The sequence below is a fragment of the Belonocnema kinseyi genome, chromosome 4 (assembly GCF_010883055.1).
Source record: "Belonocnema kinseyi isolate 2016_QV_RU_SX_M_011 chromosome 4, B_treatae_v1, whole genome shotgun sequence".
Classification (NCBI taxonomy): Eukaryota; Metazoa; Arthropoda; class Insecta; order Hymenoptera; family Cynipidae; genus Belonocnema; species Belonocnema kinseyi.
In genome coordinates, this window is record NC_046660.1 from 100,773,810 (window position 1) to 100,792,864 (window position 19,055).

At 34.1% G+C, this 19,055-nt stretch overlaps 2 protein-coding genes across 2 annotated transcripts in view; one reads left to right on the plus strand and one right to left on the minus strand.

The window, feature by feature from the left end:
* LOC117172141 (chaoptin-like) overlaps nucleotides 1-5,935 on the plus strand; it is an 18,858-nt gene extending 12,923 nt beyond the window's left edge. Inside the window, exons 8-9 of the mRNA XM_033359939.1 lie at nucleotides 20-536; nucleotides 5,572-5,935. Coding sequence (XP_033215830.1) covers nucleotides 20-536; nucleotides 5,572-5,894 — 840 coding nt within the window. The 3' untranslated portion in view covers nucleotides 5,895-5,935. The remainder of the gene's footprint in view (nucleotides 1-19; nucleotides 537-5,571) is intronic.
* The window catches only part of LOC117172140 (probable chitinase 10), a 52,606-nt gene continuing 37,612 nt past the window's right edge, over nucleotides 4,062-19,055 (minus strand). Inside the window, exons 2-16 of the mRNA XM_033359938.1 lie at nucleotides 17,061-17,133; nucleotides 16,769-16,932; nucleotides 13,139-13,376; nucleotides 12,708-12,887; nucleotides 12,504-12,627; nucleotides 11,767-12,076; nucleotides 10,229-10,655; nucleotides 9,835-10,052; nucleotides 9,397-9,551; nucleotides 9,170-9,310; nucleotides 8,944-9,091; nucleotides 8,687-8,872; nucleotides 8,492-8,614; nucleotides 8,208-8,409; nucleotides 4,062-6,415 (exon numbers count right to left, since the gene is read on the minus strand). Of these exons, the coding sequence (XP_033215829.1) occupies nucleotides 6,207-6,415; nucleotides 8,208-8,409; nucleotides 8,492-8,614; nucleotides 8,687-8,872; nucleotides 8,944-9,091; nucleotides 9,170-9,310; nucleotides 9,397-9,551; nucleotides 9,835-10,052; nucleotides 10,229-10,655; nucleotides 11,767-12,076; nucleotides 12,504-12,627; nucleotides 12,708-12,887; nucleotides 13,139-13,376; nucleotides 16,769-16,932; nucleotides 17,061-17,133 (2,898 nt within the window). The 3' untranslated portion in view covers nucleotides 4,062-6,206. The remainder of the gene's footprint in view (nucleotides 6,416-8,207; nucleotides 8,410-8,491; nucleotides 8,615-8,686; nucleotides 8,873-8,943; nucleotides 9,092-9,169; nucleotides 9,311-9,396; nucleotides 9,552-9,834; nucleotides 10,053-10,228; nucleotides 10,656-11,766; nucleotides 12,077-12,503; nucleotides 12,628-12,707; nucleotides 12,888-13,138; nucleotides 13,377-16,768; nucleotides 16,933-17,060; nucleotides 17,134-19,055) is intronic.

The window sequence follows — 19,055 nt, forward strand, 5'->3', positions numbered from 1 at the left end:
TTAATCCTTTCTGTGACAGGCTTTAACAAAAGAAAGCTTCCTGGGATTTCCCCGCCTAGAGAGAATATACCTAAAAAATTTGAACAAAACGACACAAGTTGAAAAAGATTGTCTAAAATCCTTGCGATATTTAAAACATTTGCGTGTTCAGTCCTGGCCAGATATAGACGGATTCCACCTTCGGTATCTTCTCCAAGGTTTGCCTCTGAGGACTGTAGAAATCCAAATGATGGAACATTATTTAAAAGACCAGATTCAAAATACCTTCACAAAGCAGCTCCGAGAGCTGACAATCACTGGTCATAATCTTGAAATTATCTCTCCAGACGCCTTTTCGACCATCGTAGGTGGCGATCTAATTCTTAGAATCAAGGATACTTCCGTCCGAAGGTTGCAGTCAGATATATTTCTTTCATTGACAAAACACCTTTCCCAACTGACACTTGACCTTCGAAACAATCATATCAACGAATTAAGCCCTTCTGTCATTTATGGAAATTTGTCATGGGAAACAGTCGGAACGAACATGGTTGCTGGTAAGTACAATCAATTTATAGAGTATTTTTTATAAGATTCTTTAACTGATCTTTTATTAACAGATTTTTATCAAAACGCGACCTTCTTAAGAAACACTTCTAAACACAAGACCTTTTTTAGGAGCGACTGTTGGTTTTCGCGCTTCGCGCTCTATAATATATTTATCTCGCGCTCGATCTTTGTGCACAGACTTTTTAAAACTAAATGTGAAAGCATCGACAACAGTAATTTTGTGATTTTGAATTCTCTTTTGCTAAAGCTCCTTCGGCCTTAACGAACACATTCTCATCACGTATCTCGTGCTTCATACTCGAGTTTATTCCTGAAATTTTATATCATTCCCATCAATGTATATTATTATAATTCATAACATGTATTGGTATTAAAATAGGCGTAGTTTCATTGTCCCGTGTAAAAAAATGAGCTTTTTTTTAATATGTTATGAAACATTTTATTGCATTTAAAAAGAGCATTTTAAAAGAAACATTTTTCTTATTTTGACTTTTTTGAAATTTTGTAAATTCTATGACTAATAATTTTTGGTTTTATGAAAAAAGTAATTAGGATAAATTTTTGAACTTTTTGAATACATCAATAACCACACAGAGAATTTTTGAATTTTAAAAAAAGTGGTCTCGAAAACATTCGAAAAGTGCCCATTTTTTGAATTTTTGTCCAAAATGACTGGCGACAGAAACTTGACCTTTAATTTAGGACACTAAACGAGTGTACTAGAGGCCAATCTAATACATTAATTTTTTCAAAAGTTATTGTGGACATGCATACAGACACATTCGTAAAAACCTGTTTTTCGGATTCATGGGGTCTTAAAACTTGGACATTTGACAAAAACTGGGGGGGGGGGGCGGTCAAATTTTACACAAGTCTAATACCTTCTCTGATGAGAATATAAAAGTCCAAAATCATTCAAAATGATCATAAGTCGAAAATTAATAAATATTTTTGATTATTTTTCGGACTTCCATGGAGCTTTAATACAAAGGCCTGCAACTAATGGGCTCATATCAGTTGTTGAAAAGTGGAGGGTCATTTCTGAAGTAATTTTTTACGTAGAATCCGAAGTCAGAAGACCTATCACGTCAGGATTTTAAGATATTTGAGCTCATGTACCCAACAAATGGCGTTTTTGGCTACATTTGAGGTTATGTACAGAAGACACTAAATTTTTTGCTATTTTTTCTCTGGTTGTATCATATGGTATTGCTCTTTATCTTTAATTTGAGAGTCTCAGGGTTCAATTACCGTTTTTCTTTACCAAGTTACGGCAATTTGAAATTACGAGATATGTCCTCCCTAGCGGACCGAATTTACCCAATGGAGCCTCTACAAAGTACCCGTAAAAACGCCATTGGGTCCCCATTCGGTTCCTTTTTAAAAAACTCAAAAAAACAGGAAGATGAACTTTTAAACTGTTAAAATTTGGATTCTACGTTAAATTTTCTATCAGAAACTCACGGAGTAATCGCAATACTTTTTTTTTGCAGCGCTAAAAATTAAAAAAAAATTTCATTAATTTCTGCTGAAGGTGACTTTAAGCGCGTCTATAATAGCTCAAGTAGTATGTTGTACGCGAAGTTTAAAAATAAAATTCTCTCTCACTTGCATCGCAGCGATGTTGTCTGGGGTTTCCACTGCGTGGAGCTCATCCAGACAAAATTCTTAAAATTAGTGACGGAACGCTTATTAACTGCTACTAAAAGAAGATGCACTTGAAGTCGCCTTCGCCCCATGTAATTGACAGGTATTTTATTTTTTAAAGTTTTGAACGCTGCAAGAAAAAGTATTGCGATTACTCCGTGAGTTTCTAATGCAAATTTTAACGTAGGATCCAAATTTCAACCATTTAAAAGTTGATTTTGCTGTTTTTTTTTAGTTTTTTTAAAAGAAACCGAATGGTGACCCAATAGGGTCTTTGCTGGTACTTTCTAGAGGCTCCATTCGGTTCCTTCGGTCCACCAGGGCTATTATGTCTTGAGCATTTGCTTTAAATACCACAGGCCAACATGGTTTTATTGTTGGAAAGTGAAGGGTCATTTCCGAAGTAATTTTTTACGTAAAATCCGAATCGGGAGTCAGAATTGGCCCATCATGTCAGGATTTTAAGATGTTTTAGGTTATGTACCCAAAAACTGGCGTTTTTGGCTAATTTTGAGGTTATGAAAACTGGTAATTGAACTCTGACACTCTCAAATTTAAGAGAAAGAGCAGTACTATATGATAAAGCTAAAGAAAAAATCCCCAAAAATTTGGTGTCTTCTGTACATAACCTCAAACGTAGCCATAAAGCCATTTTTGGGTACATAACCTCAAATATCTTAAAATCCTGACATGATGGGCCAATTCTGACCCCAGATTTGGATTCTACGTAAGAAATTACTTCGCAAATGACCCTCCATTTTTCAACAACAAAACCATGTTGGCCTGTGTAATTTACGTAGGTACATAATTTTTTGTTTCTACAAATTGCAATTTCAATGGCTGGGACCCTTTCTGAGTCGCGGCTTTAATTACAGAACTAAAATCAACATGATAGAATAAAAAAGTATTCAAATATTTCGCGGAGTAGTAAGTATTTTAGTATAGCGCCACGGTCATGCTAGGGTAGATGCAAATGACAGAAAGGTTAGTATGTAGTTGGTTCTTTTTGACATACTTCTGCATAGGCCTTTTTGGAGAAAATATTCTAAACGTAAAAGTAAGTTATAAAGGTCTGAATAGTAATATTTTTTAAGCGTAGAGTGCATTTGCACAATTATGTTTCATCATTTTATCGATTGAAGACCTTTCAGTTTCACGAACTACAATCAACAATCCGAAATTTGAGGTTAGAGTACCCGATCTGATACACTAAATTGAAATTTTTTATATTTTGTTTTTTTTCGTGACACTGAAAGGTCGTCAAGTGACAAAAGAATGGAAAAGCTGAGAAAATAAATTCGACACTTGGCAAATATTACTATTCGTACATTTATGACTTAATGTTTCGTTTAGAATATTTCCCTTAAAATGTTTTCTGCATTTCCATGGCATCATGCTAAAATGCGAGTACTCAATTTAAACCAACAAGTGCTTCCCGCTCTTCGAACTTCTTCTTAATTGGCTAGCCACTGACGCGGGCGTGACCGTTCAATCCCTACAGTGATCGTGATGGAAGGTAACGAAACTGTGCAATTTAAAAAAGTAACCATGTATGAGAATTTTTAAATTGGCGCGATCGATGAAGTCAATGTTTTGACTTTTGAACCAATTTTTGAGCTGAAAATGAACCAAAGCAGATTTAACCATCCATGGTTAAAAATGAACAGGGGGACCTGAAGAAGGTGCTATTTGTACCGAAATCACGGTACTCGTAGACACTATATTATTTTTATTTAGAATTTCAGTAACAGAAGTTATATTATTAAAAAGTTTATCTTATGATATTACATAAGCAATAATAAATGAACATATTTAGTTTAAATACATGAATTGATTTTAATAAACAATACCTTAGAAACATCTAATAACTTTATATACAACATTTCTTTATTTAATTAAGAATGCCTTACATGTCAATTTGTTGGAATTCGCACCTTTCGGGTTTCGCGTCGCTTAAAGTTTATAAATGAACTTTACGAAAGAATGCTTTTTGCGTTCTTAAGATAAGGAATCTTAAATGGTACGGTGCTACACTTTTTAACTATTATACAGTTAATACCTGTTTATACAATACATAATCTTCAGGAATCGCGTAACAATCGCCTTGCTGAGGACAGCACACTTAGTTAATTTACTTACACTGATAGGATCTTAATTTCTAAACGAATGGGGGACTGATGTTGCTCTTAAATTATCGAGAAAAAATATATTATATACAGTGGTTTAGAAATATATTTATCTTTCATCGTCATTCTATGATATAATTTTTTCAGCTATTCTAGAATTTTTGTTTTTTAATCACATATTTGGAAGGCAAATGATACAAAATCATTAATTAAATGTATTTTAATCTCGTAAGAGCAGTAACTAACTCTTTCATTATCTTTGCTCAGTTAAATTTATATTAAATGTAGTAATATATACTGAAAATCTTACTGAAAAATAATAATAATTTTTAAATATTATGTAGTTAATATAAAATTTATATTTTTTTGCATATAGATTATGAATCTGAGTAGATAAATTGATGTATATAATATTTCCGTCAAAAATATTCTCCAGTCTTTTAAAATGTTCTCCAAATTCCCGCGTTGATTGAATTGAGCTGCAACACTTTTGATACCTTAGGATTTATCATCTTTTTTTTAAAGCTTGAAAACTTACTGGTTTGTTTTCAACTTCAAAATCTCGAAGTTTTAGAGTCAGTTAAATAATTTCGATTCTAATTATGGATGTTGCAAACAACTTTTCCGATTTTCGAATTTTTCATTAGTTTATTTTAAAAATATTTCTTATGCAATTATGGTTTGAAATATTTACCAACTACATCATCAGCATCCCTTTCCCTTGAACCTTTCAGCGGAAAAAATATGTAGCGCAGGAATGATTTACGCGTTTTATCAGCCTATTTTCAGATCTCAAAGTAGCCGCCTGTACAACAAGGGAAGCGACAGCGAATACGCATTTGTGCAGTACAATTAGGAACCCATAAAATAATTGCAGGCTCATAGCCTTACTCCACGCATGCGCATTCACTGTCGCCCGTCTACGACTATGGCCATATCAACTTGATCGCAAATGTTAGACGTGATAAACTTGTAAATCAGACCTTTACTACGTAAAATATCGTGTGCACCAAGGAGGCAAACGCCTCTTTACCATGACGTGTTTGCAATACTTAGCTTTTACTAGCGCTTGACGCTCATCCACACTGGGTACGCCACGCCATTCATGTTTAAGCGGGCCTTGCCGCGCCGCCTAAGTCCGGTTATTGAAACTGCACTAGTTGCAAACTCACGATCGTATAAAAGGACTAAGCTTGCCTCCTAGGTATACAATACACTATTAGTTTCATTGAACTGAATTTGTCCACAGGTGGCCTGCAAGTGTCCGGGAACCCGTTGGAGTGCGATTGTGAAATCGCATGGCTGAGCCTGTGGCTAAGGCGATGGCTTCGCGAATCGCGCCAGATTCACACGGCCTCTCAATCAGATGCAAGACAACTTCGGACAATCGCGGGCCGAGCTGTCTGCACCGAAACAACACCTTCTTACTCTTCAGACAAGGTCCTTCTTACCCTGGGAACACCGCACACAGCCTGCCAGGCCTCGGCCCTCAGTTCCGGAAATTACGAAAGACTGGGCCAAGCCTGGCTGACTCTCGTCGAGTTTTTCATTTTAATACTCATAGCCAATTGATGCGCATACGTTGTAAAATTCGATGGAGAACGAACGCAGTAATAAAAAAAAGAGTGAAAGTGGCTAATTAGCATTAAAGAATGATTACTGGAGTTCGAATAGTTCTAGTTTTAAAATTCACTTTCAGTCCTAGACTTTGAGTTTTAATCACAGATTTTGGATTTTCATTTTAGACTTTGATTTTTAGTCCCAGATTTTGAGTTTTATTCTCAGACTTTGAGTATATGTTTCCAGAAAATCATTTAGCGTCTCGTTTCTCAAAAGTTGACTCTTCTGTTTTCAATCTTCATTTTTTTTTTCATGATAATGGAATCACACTGGTGGTGCCTGGGTGTGTTGTAAGCAACCTTCTACATTTTCTGGCCAATCGCATACGTTCTCGTTAGGGTTGAAGACCAGATTTGCTGGACATGGCATGTGATGTTTCCTTTCGCCTTCACACATGTAGTACATTGTACAGTCGTTTTTGTCCTTGTGGTAGGATATGTGGTTGTCCTCCTCGTCACAAGTTACTTCGTTTGCTAAAATTCAATGAAATTGAGATTTGATTAAATAAAAAGGATTTTATATTTCAGAAAAATCATAAAAGTAATCATTCCGAATTGCGAAAGGAAAACAATTATTTTTTAAGTACATGAAGTAAATGAAGAGGAAATTAAAGGTTTCTACCCGAGAGGTGATTTTATATTTCTTGTTATTTTCCAGTTTCCTGGTCAAGTGGTAATTTATCGCAGTCAATTTAAAAGAGTTCAAAGATTCGAATGAATATAAACCATTCTTAAAGTTTGTAATTCTGCATTTCAACCACGACTATTTTAAATCCCCTTCTTCTAGACAAGAATTGCATCATTTTCAAACATTCGTGTTCGATGTCAACAATTTTCTGTTCTACATAAAATAATAATTCTTTATTAAATTCCTTGCGTTAGAATCTAAATTATACATCTTTACATAAATCCCCTGTTCTAAAGTGTAGATTATAATTCTTCACAAAAATTCCTTTTTCCCAAGACTACATTAAAATTCGTTACGAAAAATCCCCGTTCCAAGTCAGAATTCTATTTATTTAGAAAATTTCCAATTATAATTCAGAAATATAGAAAATATAGTAAATCATTTTAAAAAACTCCCTAACCTAAAGTAAAAATTACAATTTTAAACGAAATTTCTGGTTCTAAAGTAAACCTTACTTGAAAATTATAATTCTTTAGGGAAATTGCCAGTTCTATTTCTGCATTATAATTATTTTATAAATTTTCTTGTCCCAAATTCAAAATTATAATTCTTTGTGGAAATTGCCTGTCCCGAAGTCAAAATTATAATTATTTACTACAATTCCATGTGCCAAGATAATTTATTTATATAATTTATTCCCTGTCCCACCTGAGAATTATGAATCTTTCAAAAAATGACCTCTCTCAAAGTTAAAATTATAATTACGAGAATTTACTGAAATCCCCTCTCCAAACTCACGATTATAATTCTTTCAGAAAATTCCCTGTTCCAACCCTATAAAATGTAGACAATTTCATACATTTTTGCTTTATTTAAGGGAGTCACCCCGTGTGTTTGGTCATAAAAATCGATTTTTTTGTTACCTTAATTTATTCCTACACATGTGTAGAATATGCTGGTCAAGTGATATTCCTATATTCAAAGTCATTGGAAAGTTACAGCTGTTAGAGCGACTAGATTTACTTCATTGTTTAAAGCGTTCTTGAACTTTCAAACGCATTTTTCTCGAAACCATGTTTTTCGAATTAGCTGGCATGATATCTCAAAAACGGGTTGACCGATTACTTTGAAATGTGTAGTAATCATGCCGGCCATGGACACACTATTTTTTGACATGGGTGTATTCGGAGGTGCGCCATACGCATTATAATAAAGATTTTGGGTTCAAACTTGCACAATTTACTGTTAAAATGCAAAAATAAATATATAGTGAAAAGTTCAAAGTTGTATATTGTTATCGTTCGTCAAAAAAAATCCCCAAAAAAGGTTAAAAAAACGGGCATTCACGCGGGATGACCCCCTTAAAAGAAGGAAAAATGGTCATTTTTTGTTTAATTTGTTTCTTTAAAAAAAATGTTGAAGATCGAGCTCGTTCATTCATAACGTAATTTTTTCAGCAATTTTTACCAAAAAAAGCCAGCAAAATGAGTTGAGAGTCAGTGAGGAATTTGAAACCTACTGTCCATAGTTTCAGCACGTCGTTGAAACGATCAGCATCATATTTGGGTAATAATAATTCAGATGCCATGAGTCTCGAAAAGAAAAATCATTAGAGATACTAAAAATAATGTTACGTACGATCCTTTGTGGTATATTTTCCACTTCTTGAAGCCGTTTCATATGGTCCTTCATATTCAAGCTTAACAGAGTAATCCAAAAGTTCCTTCTTCATAGCTTTGATCAAAGGATACTTCCCAGTTCCACAACTTCCCTTGAAATCATCCATATCAACGGACCAGATCATAATACCGCCGAAGCCTTCTTCCTTGAGCCAAGTCATCTAATGAAAATAATACAAAAATAAAAAAGGTATTCACTTCTAATTTTAAAAAATAATACAAAGATTAATAAAATATATTTACCTTGTTTACAAGACTCCTTTCGTCATCGAATCCTACCCACTGATCGTCTCTGTAGGCAAATGGCACCTGTTGTTCACTATCCCATACCAAAGTCGTATTATCCTCATTCAAGAAACTACAAACCTGATCATAAGTTATAAAAAATTATAGGCACAAATGGAAACTAAAATTATTTCAAATTATTTAATTATGTACCTCATAGTAGGACAAGAAACCAGGTTCATTAGTAAAATTTCCAGCAGTTCCACCACCTGAAGCTGGAGCACCAATGTCAAATTTGTCATTGTCAACAAGCGAGAATGATCTACCGTAGGTCGGCATACCAATCATCAATTTTTCTTTTGGAGCACCTTGTTTCACCCATTCTCGGGAACTGAAGTCCTAAAATAATAATTTCCTATTAATATATTATTCTTAAAAACTATGATTCACAAAGATTCAAGGATATTTACCACCGTCAATTTCTTCTGATAGCTGGTGGCAGTTTCCAATGGGAATAGTGGACTGTTGTGTCCAACTTGCCTTTCCCATTGTCCATGGAAGTCATAAGTCATGACATTGATAAAGTCCAAGTATTTGGATATTTCTGGTACGTCATATCTGGGATAAAATAAAAAGTTGAATTAAATTAAGCTATCCTATCGTTTCTATACTCAGAAATTAGATTATATTATTTACCCTGCAGCGATTGCTTCAAAGCTCGCTGGAACAGCAGCAGATAGAATCAGTTTCGGTTGTCCAGAACTCTTTGCTTCTCCTTCGAAAGCCATTCTCAATTCCTTTAACAAATTTACATAAGCTGCTCGGTCATCTGCACCACTGAAACAATTTCATGATAAGAATGTTGTCTACTCTCTCCTGTTAAATATTTCTTATTATTCTTTTTAATAAAGATTTTAATTTACCGAGGATATTCCCAGTCTACATCAAGACCATCGAATTTGTATTCCCTTAGGAATTCAATGGCTTCGTAGACAAACTGATTCATGCGGAAAGTATTACTGGTAAGTTCCTTAAATGGAGTGGAACCAAACGCCCAACCACCGATAGCCAGGAGAATCTGTAACCGTAGAAAGTTACCGGATTAAACCTCGCACTAATGAAAAAGACTAAATGAGACGTTACACTAAATTAGGCATGACTTACTTGTCCACAAATGAATCCACTAGATCGTTAAAGATTTTAATTGTAAAACTCGAAATGAGGATATAGCAGGTTTTTAGAAAGTAGCTTTAATTGTTTTTTTTTGTATAAAAGCTGATCAGATGAACATATTAGAGAAACTGATGATCGATATTAGGAGAAGATTAATTTAATACAATATGTGGAAAAAGAATCCGTACCTTTATATCTGGATTTTTTTCACGTAGTTCAATCAGGCGATTGTACATTTCCAAATCCTTCTCATTACCTTCGGAAAGCAGATGATTTTTAAGAGTAGCAAAAGCATAGATGACATGGGTGCAAAGAGTGGCATCAATATCTTCAGGCATGAATTTTCCCATTCCTGGTCTTTTGTGTGACCAGTTTGTCAAGTAGCAGATTGTTTGAGGTTCTCTTTCTGTGAATCAGAATTAGTTTAAATTAAAACTAAACTGAAAAGCACTGTAACATGAGAGTTATGACCAAAAAATTATCATCAGAGTTAGTATTATGTATGTATTAATACTTTAAAATATTTGAAAAGTTTAAAGCTATCGTTAATGTAGAATCGAAAAATATGAATTGTTTTCTTACCACGACTGGATGTTTTAATGACCGTTTGCGTTGTTTTATGGGCCTTTTTCGCCTTGTTTATGACTTCTGAGGCTGAGATTTTGTAGGGCTCTGGTTTTTTAACAATTGTTTCTGTTATTGTGGTAGCGACAACACTCCAATCAACATCTTTAGTGTCGATACCTCGAGAAATTCCGAGGAGTTCTTCTCTCATAGCACCAATTAGAGGATATCGAACATTTCCAACACAAGTGGTACCATTAAAGTCGTCCATATCGACAGTCCACACCATAGCTCCACCATATCCTTTATCCTTGAGCCAATGCATCTTGTGTCTGATTGATCTTTCGTCATCAAAACCTACCCATTGATCGCCATGTACTAGATAGGGTACTTTCATTTCGTCATCCCAAACGTACGCTGCTCCATTTTGCAACATCTCACAAATCTGTGGTGTTCAAATATGTCATTTAGTGACTAAAGTTTATCAAAATATTAGGGAAGCAATTCAGTAAAATCATAAGTTAGGTCGGTTTATTGAAACATTCAAAAGCAATAGTTTTATTTAAGAGTCTCAAGTCTTTTTGGATTTGAATGTGAAAGTAGATCAAAATTAATAATAACTATTTAACAGGTGAAGTGAAAATACAGATTGATCGATTTGTATAATTAAATTTGAATTGTTAAAGGATTAACTTTAAATTAAACCTGAATCCATATTAGATTAGATTTCTCGAAATTGAATTCGAAATTTATTTTATGGGATGATAGTCAAATTTTATTTTTAAATCATTGAGATTTCATTTACACAAGAGATTAGTGATATGCAAGGCGGAGGTGAATTCCTTTTCTCAAAATTCCCCAGGATTCCAAAAATTCAAGATGATTTCATAACAGTTATTTAATCATAAATTTATTTGAATTTTTCCCGAATTCAATTTAAGATGCTCCTGAATTAAAGTAATTTCAATATAATTCAAAGTAGAATCAAATGATTGAAAGACGTACACCCCACTGTCACTATCAAGTTCGTTTAAAATAATTGGTCACGTGACAGTATAGTACATGCCCTCAAGGAAAAATCACTTTTATTTGAGATCAAATCGAAATTAAGAAGCATTTTTTTTAAGAACTACCTAGACTTCCTTTCAGAACCTTATTTTCAGAGCTGGAGTCAAGATGAAAATGAGCCTATACAAATTTTGTATTGAAAGAAATTAACTAAACAAATTGAAGAAAGTCTTTAATTTGATAAGTTGAGCACAATTAACAGGGATGCATACAGAACTGTTTAAACATTAAAACCTAGTACAAGATGAAGTCTGGTGAGTGTTACTACAAAAGAATTTGTCAGTTTTGATTAGCTAATTTTGATCTAAATTGATTCAAAAAAATAGTAGAAATTTATATCAAAGTGATTCTTTGTTTGCATATTTTGAACGTCGTTTGAAAGATAAAGTTATTATTGATAAAAATCTTTCAGTTTATTATGACCAGTTCTAATTAGATATAATTGTAAATAATGATTATAGCGTAATAAATAATTATGTAAATTTTACCTCGTAATAAGCCAGGAATCCAGACTCCTTAGTATATTCGCCAGCTTTTCCACCTCCACTAGCTGGAGAATGAATTCTGAATTTTTCCGGGTTCGATAAAGTGAAGGAACGACCATAAGTAGGCATTCCAATAATTAGTTTTTCCTTTGGTGTTCCCAAGCGTACCCACATGGATGCTGCATTATCAACACTTAATTGCTTCTGCCATTCTGAGTCTAAAGACGATGCATAAAGGGGAGCATTGTGTCCTGTTTCTTTTTCCCACTTTCCATGGAAATCATAAGCCATCAAGTTTATAAAATCCAGATAGCTAAAACACAAATTTTTAATAATCACAGATCTATTCACTGAATCATTATCTAGATAACTACGTTAGCAAAGTTGATATCAATGCAAGTTTTGAAATGTCAGGTTGTATTGCACAATACAATAGACTATTACGGCTTTTCGCTTTCAAAAGCTTACTTGCGATTTCAAATTTCCTAGATTACAAATTTAGTTCATCCAGTTAATAAAATTTTTTATTTAATTACTATATTACAAAAAAGTTACATTATATTAGATGGAAATAATAAATCTGATCAAAAACATCAATATTTTAAGAAAAAATCCCTCCCTATAATTTTTTTATTAGGCTGATGAGGAAGTACTTCAACTTTGAATACTATATAAAATATAGAAAATCTGATGTATAAATAACAAATATTATTTCCGTCTTGTTTATTTCTTAATATTACCTGGAAACTGCTGGAACGTCGTAACCAGCCTTAATGTTATCTGGTCCGACTGGTACAGCAGCTGTGAGCAACAATCGTGGTTTCTTTTTCTCTTGAGCTTCTGCTTCGAAAGCTTCCCTCAATTCTGCAAAAAACATATGTTTATGAAATACCATACAATTGACTGTCTTTATGAATTTGAATCTAATTAACAAAATTTTCTACCTTTTAAAAATAGAACGTAATTCTTCTTATCATCCCCTCCTTTAGGATATTCCCAATCAATGTCTAATCCATCAAAGTCTCTGTCACGTAAATAGGGTATGGCACTATAAATAAAAGTCTGTCTTGCATATCGTGTCGATGTCATATCCTTGAACTTTTGTGTACCAAACGACCACCCACCTGTAAATTAAAATTAAATTTAATGCAGCTTAACAAAAACTTACGCGAAAAATGAATGATGTAAATGAAAATGTACCGAATGAAATCTATTTTCATAATTTTGACCTTCTTTCACACCTGTAATATTTCCAGTGAAGGATAATAATAATGTATTATTAAGACCTAGAACTTGTTATACATATACCATTGCAAATAAATAATGAAGAATGTAAAAGTTAATCAACTAAATTTAATTATAAATTGAGCAGTACCAATAGCGAGTAGAACTTTCAGAGAAGGACTGGCCTTCTTCAGAGTCATCATTTTTTCATAAAGTCCAACCTTTCCATCTTTTGTTTCATCATTTGACTCATAGCTAGTGAGCTTGTTTTTCTTAAGCCATCCAAAAGCAAAGATAATGTGGGTACATAAATCAGGCTGAATATCTTCTGGCATGAACTTTCCTACTTTGGTTCGATACTGCGACCAATTTGTGTAATAACACACAATCTACAAAAAAATATACCTTAATACCATTTGACCATTTTCAAAGACACATCAGTGCTGCATTGAAGCTGATTAAAAGTCCAGTTTAGAATTTCAGAAAGAAGCAAAAATCAAATTTCTAGCAATTGATATATAGGTATATAGATATATAGAGGAATTATTTTTTCGTTCGAGAAGCACGTTTTGTTCAATCTTAGACGCTGGTAAAAATCTAATTTTCATTTTAGAAAAAGAAACTTGCTCCTGAGATACTGCAGTGCTGAATTAAATAATGAGAAGCATGATTAAAAAAGTCATTTATGCTTTTTAAGCTTGGACGGTGATTTGAATTTCAGGGTGTCTAGTGATTAGGCAATTTGAAATTTACGGTGTTTCCCGACCACAGTTTTTTCTCCTGACCAATTTAAAAATGTCTTTTTGTAATTCGTCCAAAAACTAATGCACAGAAATGGAAATTTTAAAAATAAACATACATACAATTTATATCGGAGAAAAAACTATTATTTATTTACACGTACTTAACGTTTGCTTAATCATAGACTGAAGTGATAAATATTAATCGACACTGCACATCCGATCACAATTATGCCAAATTATCGCCATTATTTCTATGAACATTTTTGCTTGTATGCTGCAACAGATTTGGTTCAAACAATCTAATGCACAAACAGTGCCAATTACCCTAGATGGATGGAAACGCGACGACACGTAAAGGCGACGCGCTTACACTATGCAGTGGACGTATTGACTCAAGGATGACTTACTAGACTGCAACGATGCTAGCATTATTCCTTTTTTACAGTGACTTCGTGGCACGCTCTCACAGTCAATGGTTCAATAAAAAAACAGAGCTTCCGCACGTTTCACAATAGTCGTTGCGAAATCGCGCTGCTTACCTCTCGCGAACGGGATATGAACACAAAGCACTTCCCTAACCCGCAGCTAAAACAAGTCGCAGATGAAGAGCAAGAGACATTAAGACCAATCACGGAAAGCAGGAATCCCCTGAGTGAAGATGCTGATTTTAGGACAAGAAGGAACATTAACATCCAAGTTCATCCTAGCGCTAAGATCTGGCTGAAATGTCGATTGTATCAAAAAACAATCGATTTGCATCACTAATTGGCTGGACAAGACAGAATACTTTCCGTGTTCTGTGTTTGATTGACTACGTAACAACTGGTAAGCCGTTTACAGAAAAGATCCAAAAGTTCGCGCAAGAACTGAAGATCTACCATAACACACACTGAACAAGCCAAAGCTGCTGACAATTAAGCAGCATATTGTCGAACAAATACGGATGTTATTTGGTACAAGAAGAAAAATGCACAGGAAGGAGGGATAGGTCAGGGAGAATCAACAGTTTCTCGTTGATCCATCGCGCCTCTTCAGCGATCCTCCTGTTCCTGACAAAAATCCAACCCGACGACGTGGAGACTTCTTGCAGAGAGGTTTACAAGTTTAAAAATCTGGTTCTGCCTTCAGTGCAGGACCAGCTGTTATCAATAACTTCTGGTGGAAGAAGTTAACTTCTACACATTAAGATCTAGCCTGCAGCTTCACTTCATACTTGTCAATAACTTGTCTGAACACGCTGTATAAGATTTTTACAGCTATTCTTATCGACAAGATTATTCGAAGAATAGGACCTATGTGGGGAGAGATTTACGAACAACATGGCTAAAAAAAGGTGTAGCAGTCTTCCGAAGGAACAAGCTAATTAACAAGTTCATCTGCAAATGCACAGCTTTCCACCATCACAGTCTGTCAATGACCTAGATTGTCTACCAGAAAGCTTTCAATTGAACGTCCTATAGACTTATCATCTGTCTGTTTGAAAACTTGAAGGCTCGTGCACACATCTAAAAAATTTCGTTTAACAGCGAACCGCTTAACCTTTCAAAGGGGCGTGTTTGAGGGCGACATCATGAGTCCTCTTCTCTTTTGGACAGATTTGGTCTTTCAATCTGTCGGCGTTGAACAAGCTATCTGCGACTAACATTCTTGCCTTCCCAATTCTACTCTGCTCATTTGAGTTGGTTCCATGTACACAACACGAGCTCACGGCACTCGACATCACTACGCGTAAGAACATCCATATGCAGAAGAGCTTGTGTATTAATTCGTCCGTTCCGCGCTTAATCTCCAATATACTTATAACTGAATTAACCTGGGTAAAACTTAGGGAGCTTCCATAAAAGATGCCGCAGTTTTAGGAAGGGGGAGGGTAGCCGAATTGTGACAGTCTGGGATAATATCATAGACTCCCATGGTCAAAATGTGACAATAGAAGGGGGAAGGGTCGAAATTCGCCAAAAACGATGTCATAATTAATGGAAGCTCCCTTACATCGTCGAAAAGGAAAAGATTTTCTCCCACAAAAATATTCAGAAATCACCTGATGATTGGTAAAGGAGCGTTCCTTTCCAAAAACCTCGAAACAGAAGGCCATGATCAATTCCCTGACCCTTAGGATCAGAAGTGAGGGAAGTGGATTACCTTATCTAGATGCCTCACTTCTAAAAGCCTAAATAAAGAAAGCAGAGGTCAAAAACTTCCTCGAACAGCTTCTCGACAAGAAAATGCACGGAAACTTTTACATAAATATTGATGATCAGTCCTTGTCGAGGAAGCTAAAGTTTGCTTTCCTAAAGACATCGGGCCTAATTAAAACACAGAGGGTTTTCTTTTCGTGTGCCAGGACTGTGTAATTATCGACGAAGTATACCGTAGCGGGATTTTATATCAAGAAGTTCCTATAGCGAGTTTTGGACAACAGTCTCTATTGCACACTCGAGGCCTGACATCTTTTTCCGGGGTTTCTGAAATGACCTATATTTATTATCGAATTCTCGGTTCAGGCTGACTACAAGACTATGAAATCCCTTGAAAAATCATAGAAAAACTTTGATGTTATATAAATACGATATGTGATTCAGTTTATCAGATTTTCCTCTTTCTGATTTTCGACTAAACAATTAAGAGATGATTATGTAGAAAAAAACTGGATTTTGATGTAGACGAAAAGAATTCCTGATACTAAATAAAATACCATAGTTTTCCCAAGTTTGTTCATATATCACGATAATAAAGCATCTACGATTTTTGTAATTTTTTAGAGATATAATATACTATGAAAACTTTGCAACGATTTAATTTAGTACAGTTTCATTAAATTTCGAAAGTAGAAAGAACCAAGAAATAATAAATTGAGCGTAATGTAATTCTTGTTGATTCAGTGCAGCATAATTAAATTGCAGGCAATAAGATATCATTGCGATATCTTTATCGAGTTATGAAAACTTATTCTGTTGATGTTGAACGCTTATTATTATGATTTTTTTATAATTTTTATATTACTTCTGGTGTGCAGAGACATTCTATTTTATAATCACCTTGTAATCGTCTGTCGATTTTCCAGGCTGCAATTCATTTTTCGTATTCTTCGTGGTGACGCGATTACGTATTACTTTCAGCTTGTTGACACTCGCAGATACCTCCTGATCATTAAAAATTGAGGGACTGGATGTCGTTGGCCGTCGGAACCTTTTTCTTCCACCTACATTGATGAGATGCTTGAATTAAATTGAATAACTTAAAACTGTAAAACTTAATGAAACATATGAAAGTCTGACGTAATTTAGTTTAATTTATAAATTAATTTAAGGATGAACAAGAGAAATATACCATCGACATTATCGGTAAATCCCACCCAGACCAGAACCAAACAGAGTAACACAGTCGTCGAAATTCTCGCCACCTGAAAGCAAAATAAAAACTGGAGATAAGGAGTGAATAACTATTTAGAAATTTTAAGAAAACCCCCAAACATAACTTTTACAGTTTTCAAATTTATTTTTTTAATTTATCAAATTCTCTCTCAATAATTGTATTTTATATTATCTTTATTATAATTTAAAATTGTAATTTTTTCTTGAAAAAAGATCTTTCTATTTCGCTCCACTAGGAATCGAACCACAAAACTTCTGATTTCCGGACAGGTGCTTTTCCATTAAGATATTAGAGAGATCAGAATATGATCATTAAATGCAGAAAATAACGCTAATTTTTAGCTCGGTGTTACTGGTACTAATAATTATTTAAAATGAATGTTTTATATCAGCAGCGAATGATATTTGACTGACTAGATGGAGAATAATTTTTTCAAATTTCAAATTAAATTTTTTTTTTGAAAAAAAGATCTTCTGCCTCCATGGTTAGGAGGATTATCTAATGTTGGTAAAGTACCATTCGCTGATGACATAACAGATTCATTTTACATTAATATTATATCGTAAAAAATAACAAATTCGCTAAAAAAAATCACTGCTGAAATATATTTTTGATAAAAATCACAGCATAAAAAAATTAGTAAAACTTAGATTATTTTCTGAAGGTCCACAAATATAAAATAATATTTACCCCGAAAATTAATTTAATACTCAATAACTTATTTTTATTCGAGTTTTCAATAGTCAAACTGAAATTTTTGTAAAAATAACTAGATTTTTTCGGTACATGCAGATACTTTTTTAATCGAAATATTAATTAAAATAATTATAATTATACTGGGAAGGATTCAAGGGTCTCATAAGAAGAATAAAGATTAAGATCTAGATTTTAATTGCGATTTCTGTTTTGAATTGGAATCTATGTATAAGTTGAATTCATAACTAAATCTTTTATTTGAAATGTATATACTATATAGAATTTGTATGATCACTATTACACTGAAATGCATCAATTATTATTTAACTGAATATTTATTTGGGAATATTTCCTTATGAGGCGCCGATGTCAAGTATCTACTATCATAATCGCTATATCAAAATCTCTATAGCGCCGACTTTGGGGGTGACGATGGGTAGGAACTAACTCATTATAGGCCACTCTTCTTTTGTTTGTTCATGCCTCAGTGCTCGCCTGAGTGACAACAACATATCCCAGGCACCCCGCGCAGCTCCAGTTACACCTGCTAGCGGCGCGGCGTTAATTCTCGGAAGGGCTATAAAAGGGAGGGCTATTGAAGGGTTTCACTGTATATGTATTAGTATTTCCTTCATTATTGATGATAGTATCATTTGTGACAGCAATTAATTAATACTGTAAAATATTAATAACTTCATAAGAATTGGTGTTTGATTTGTAAACTCCTGTTCTTAGTTTTGATTTTAGACAATAATATGGAAAGTAGCCTAAGTTACTTTTGGCTATATGTATAATGTATCTGAAACTGCTCAGAGCTCATATTATTAAATTGTCTCTGTTGAATTTTTTGCTAGAAGAGTACGTCCTTTTTTGTAAAAAAGTGGTTTATGGTTTATTTAGTATCCAGATTGCAGAGATATACGAAATGGAATTTTTTTAGTCCCTTCTAAATTCCTAGTGTTTAACGACTTTGTTCGAATGAAGCGAGAGAACGTCACATCCGGTATAATAAACGGCGAAAGTAGTTGCGGTACTTCCACTCGTAATGATCGCCCTCCGCCTTACAATTGAAATCCTCGAATTACTCGGCGGTATTATTTTTCTGTGACAGCACCATGCGTCTTTATGAATACACAACGAGATAGTTGACAAAGTGAGCGTGCCCACTGATGGTTCGTTCGTAAATAGCAATGAGTCAAAAAAGTTTTGCATATCCCTTAAAATAAACTATATCTATAATAAATTAATAAGTCA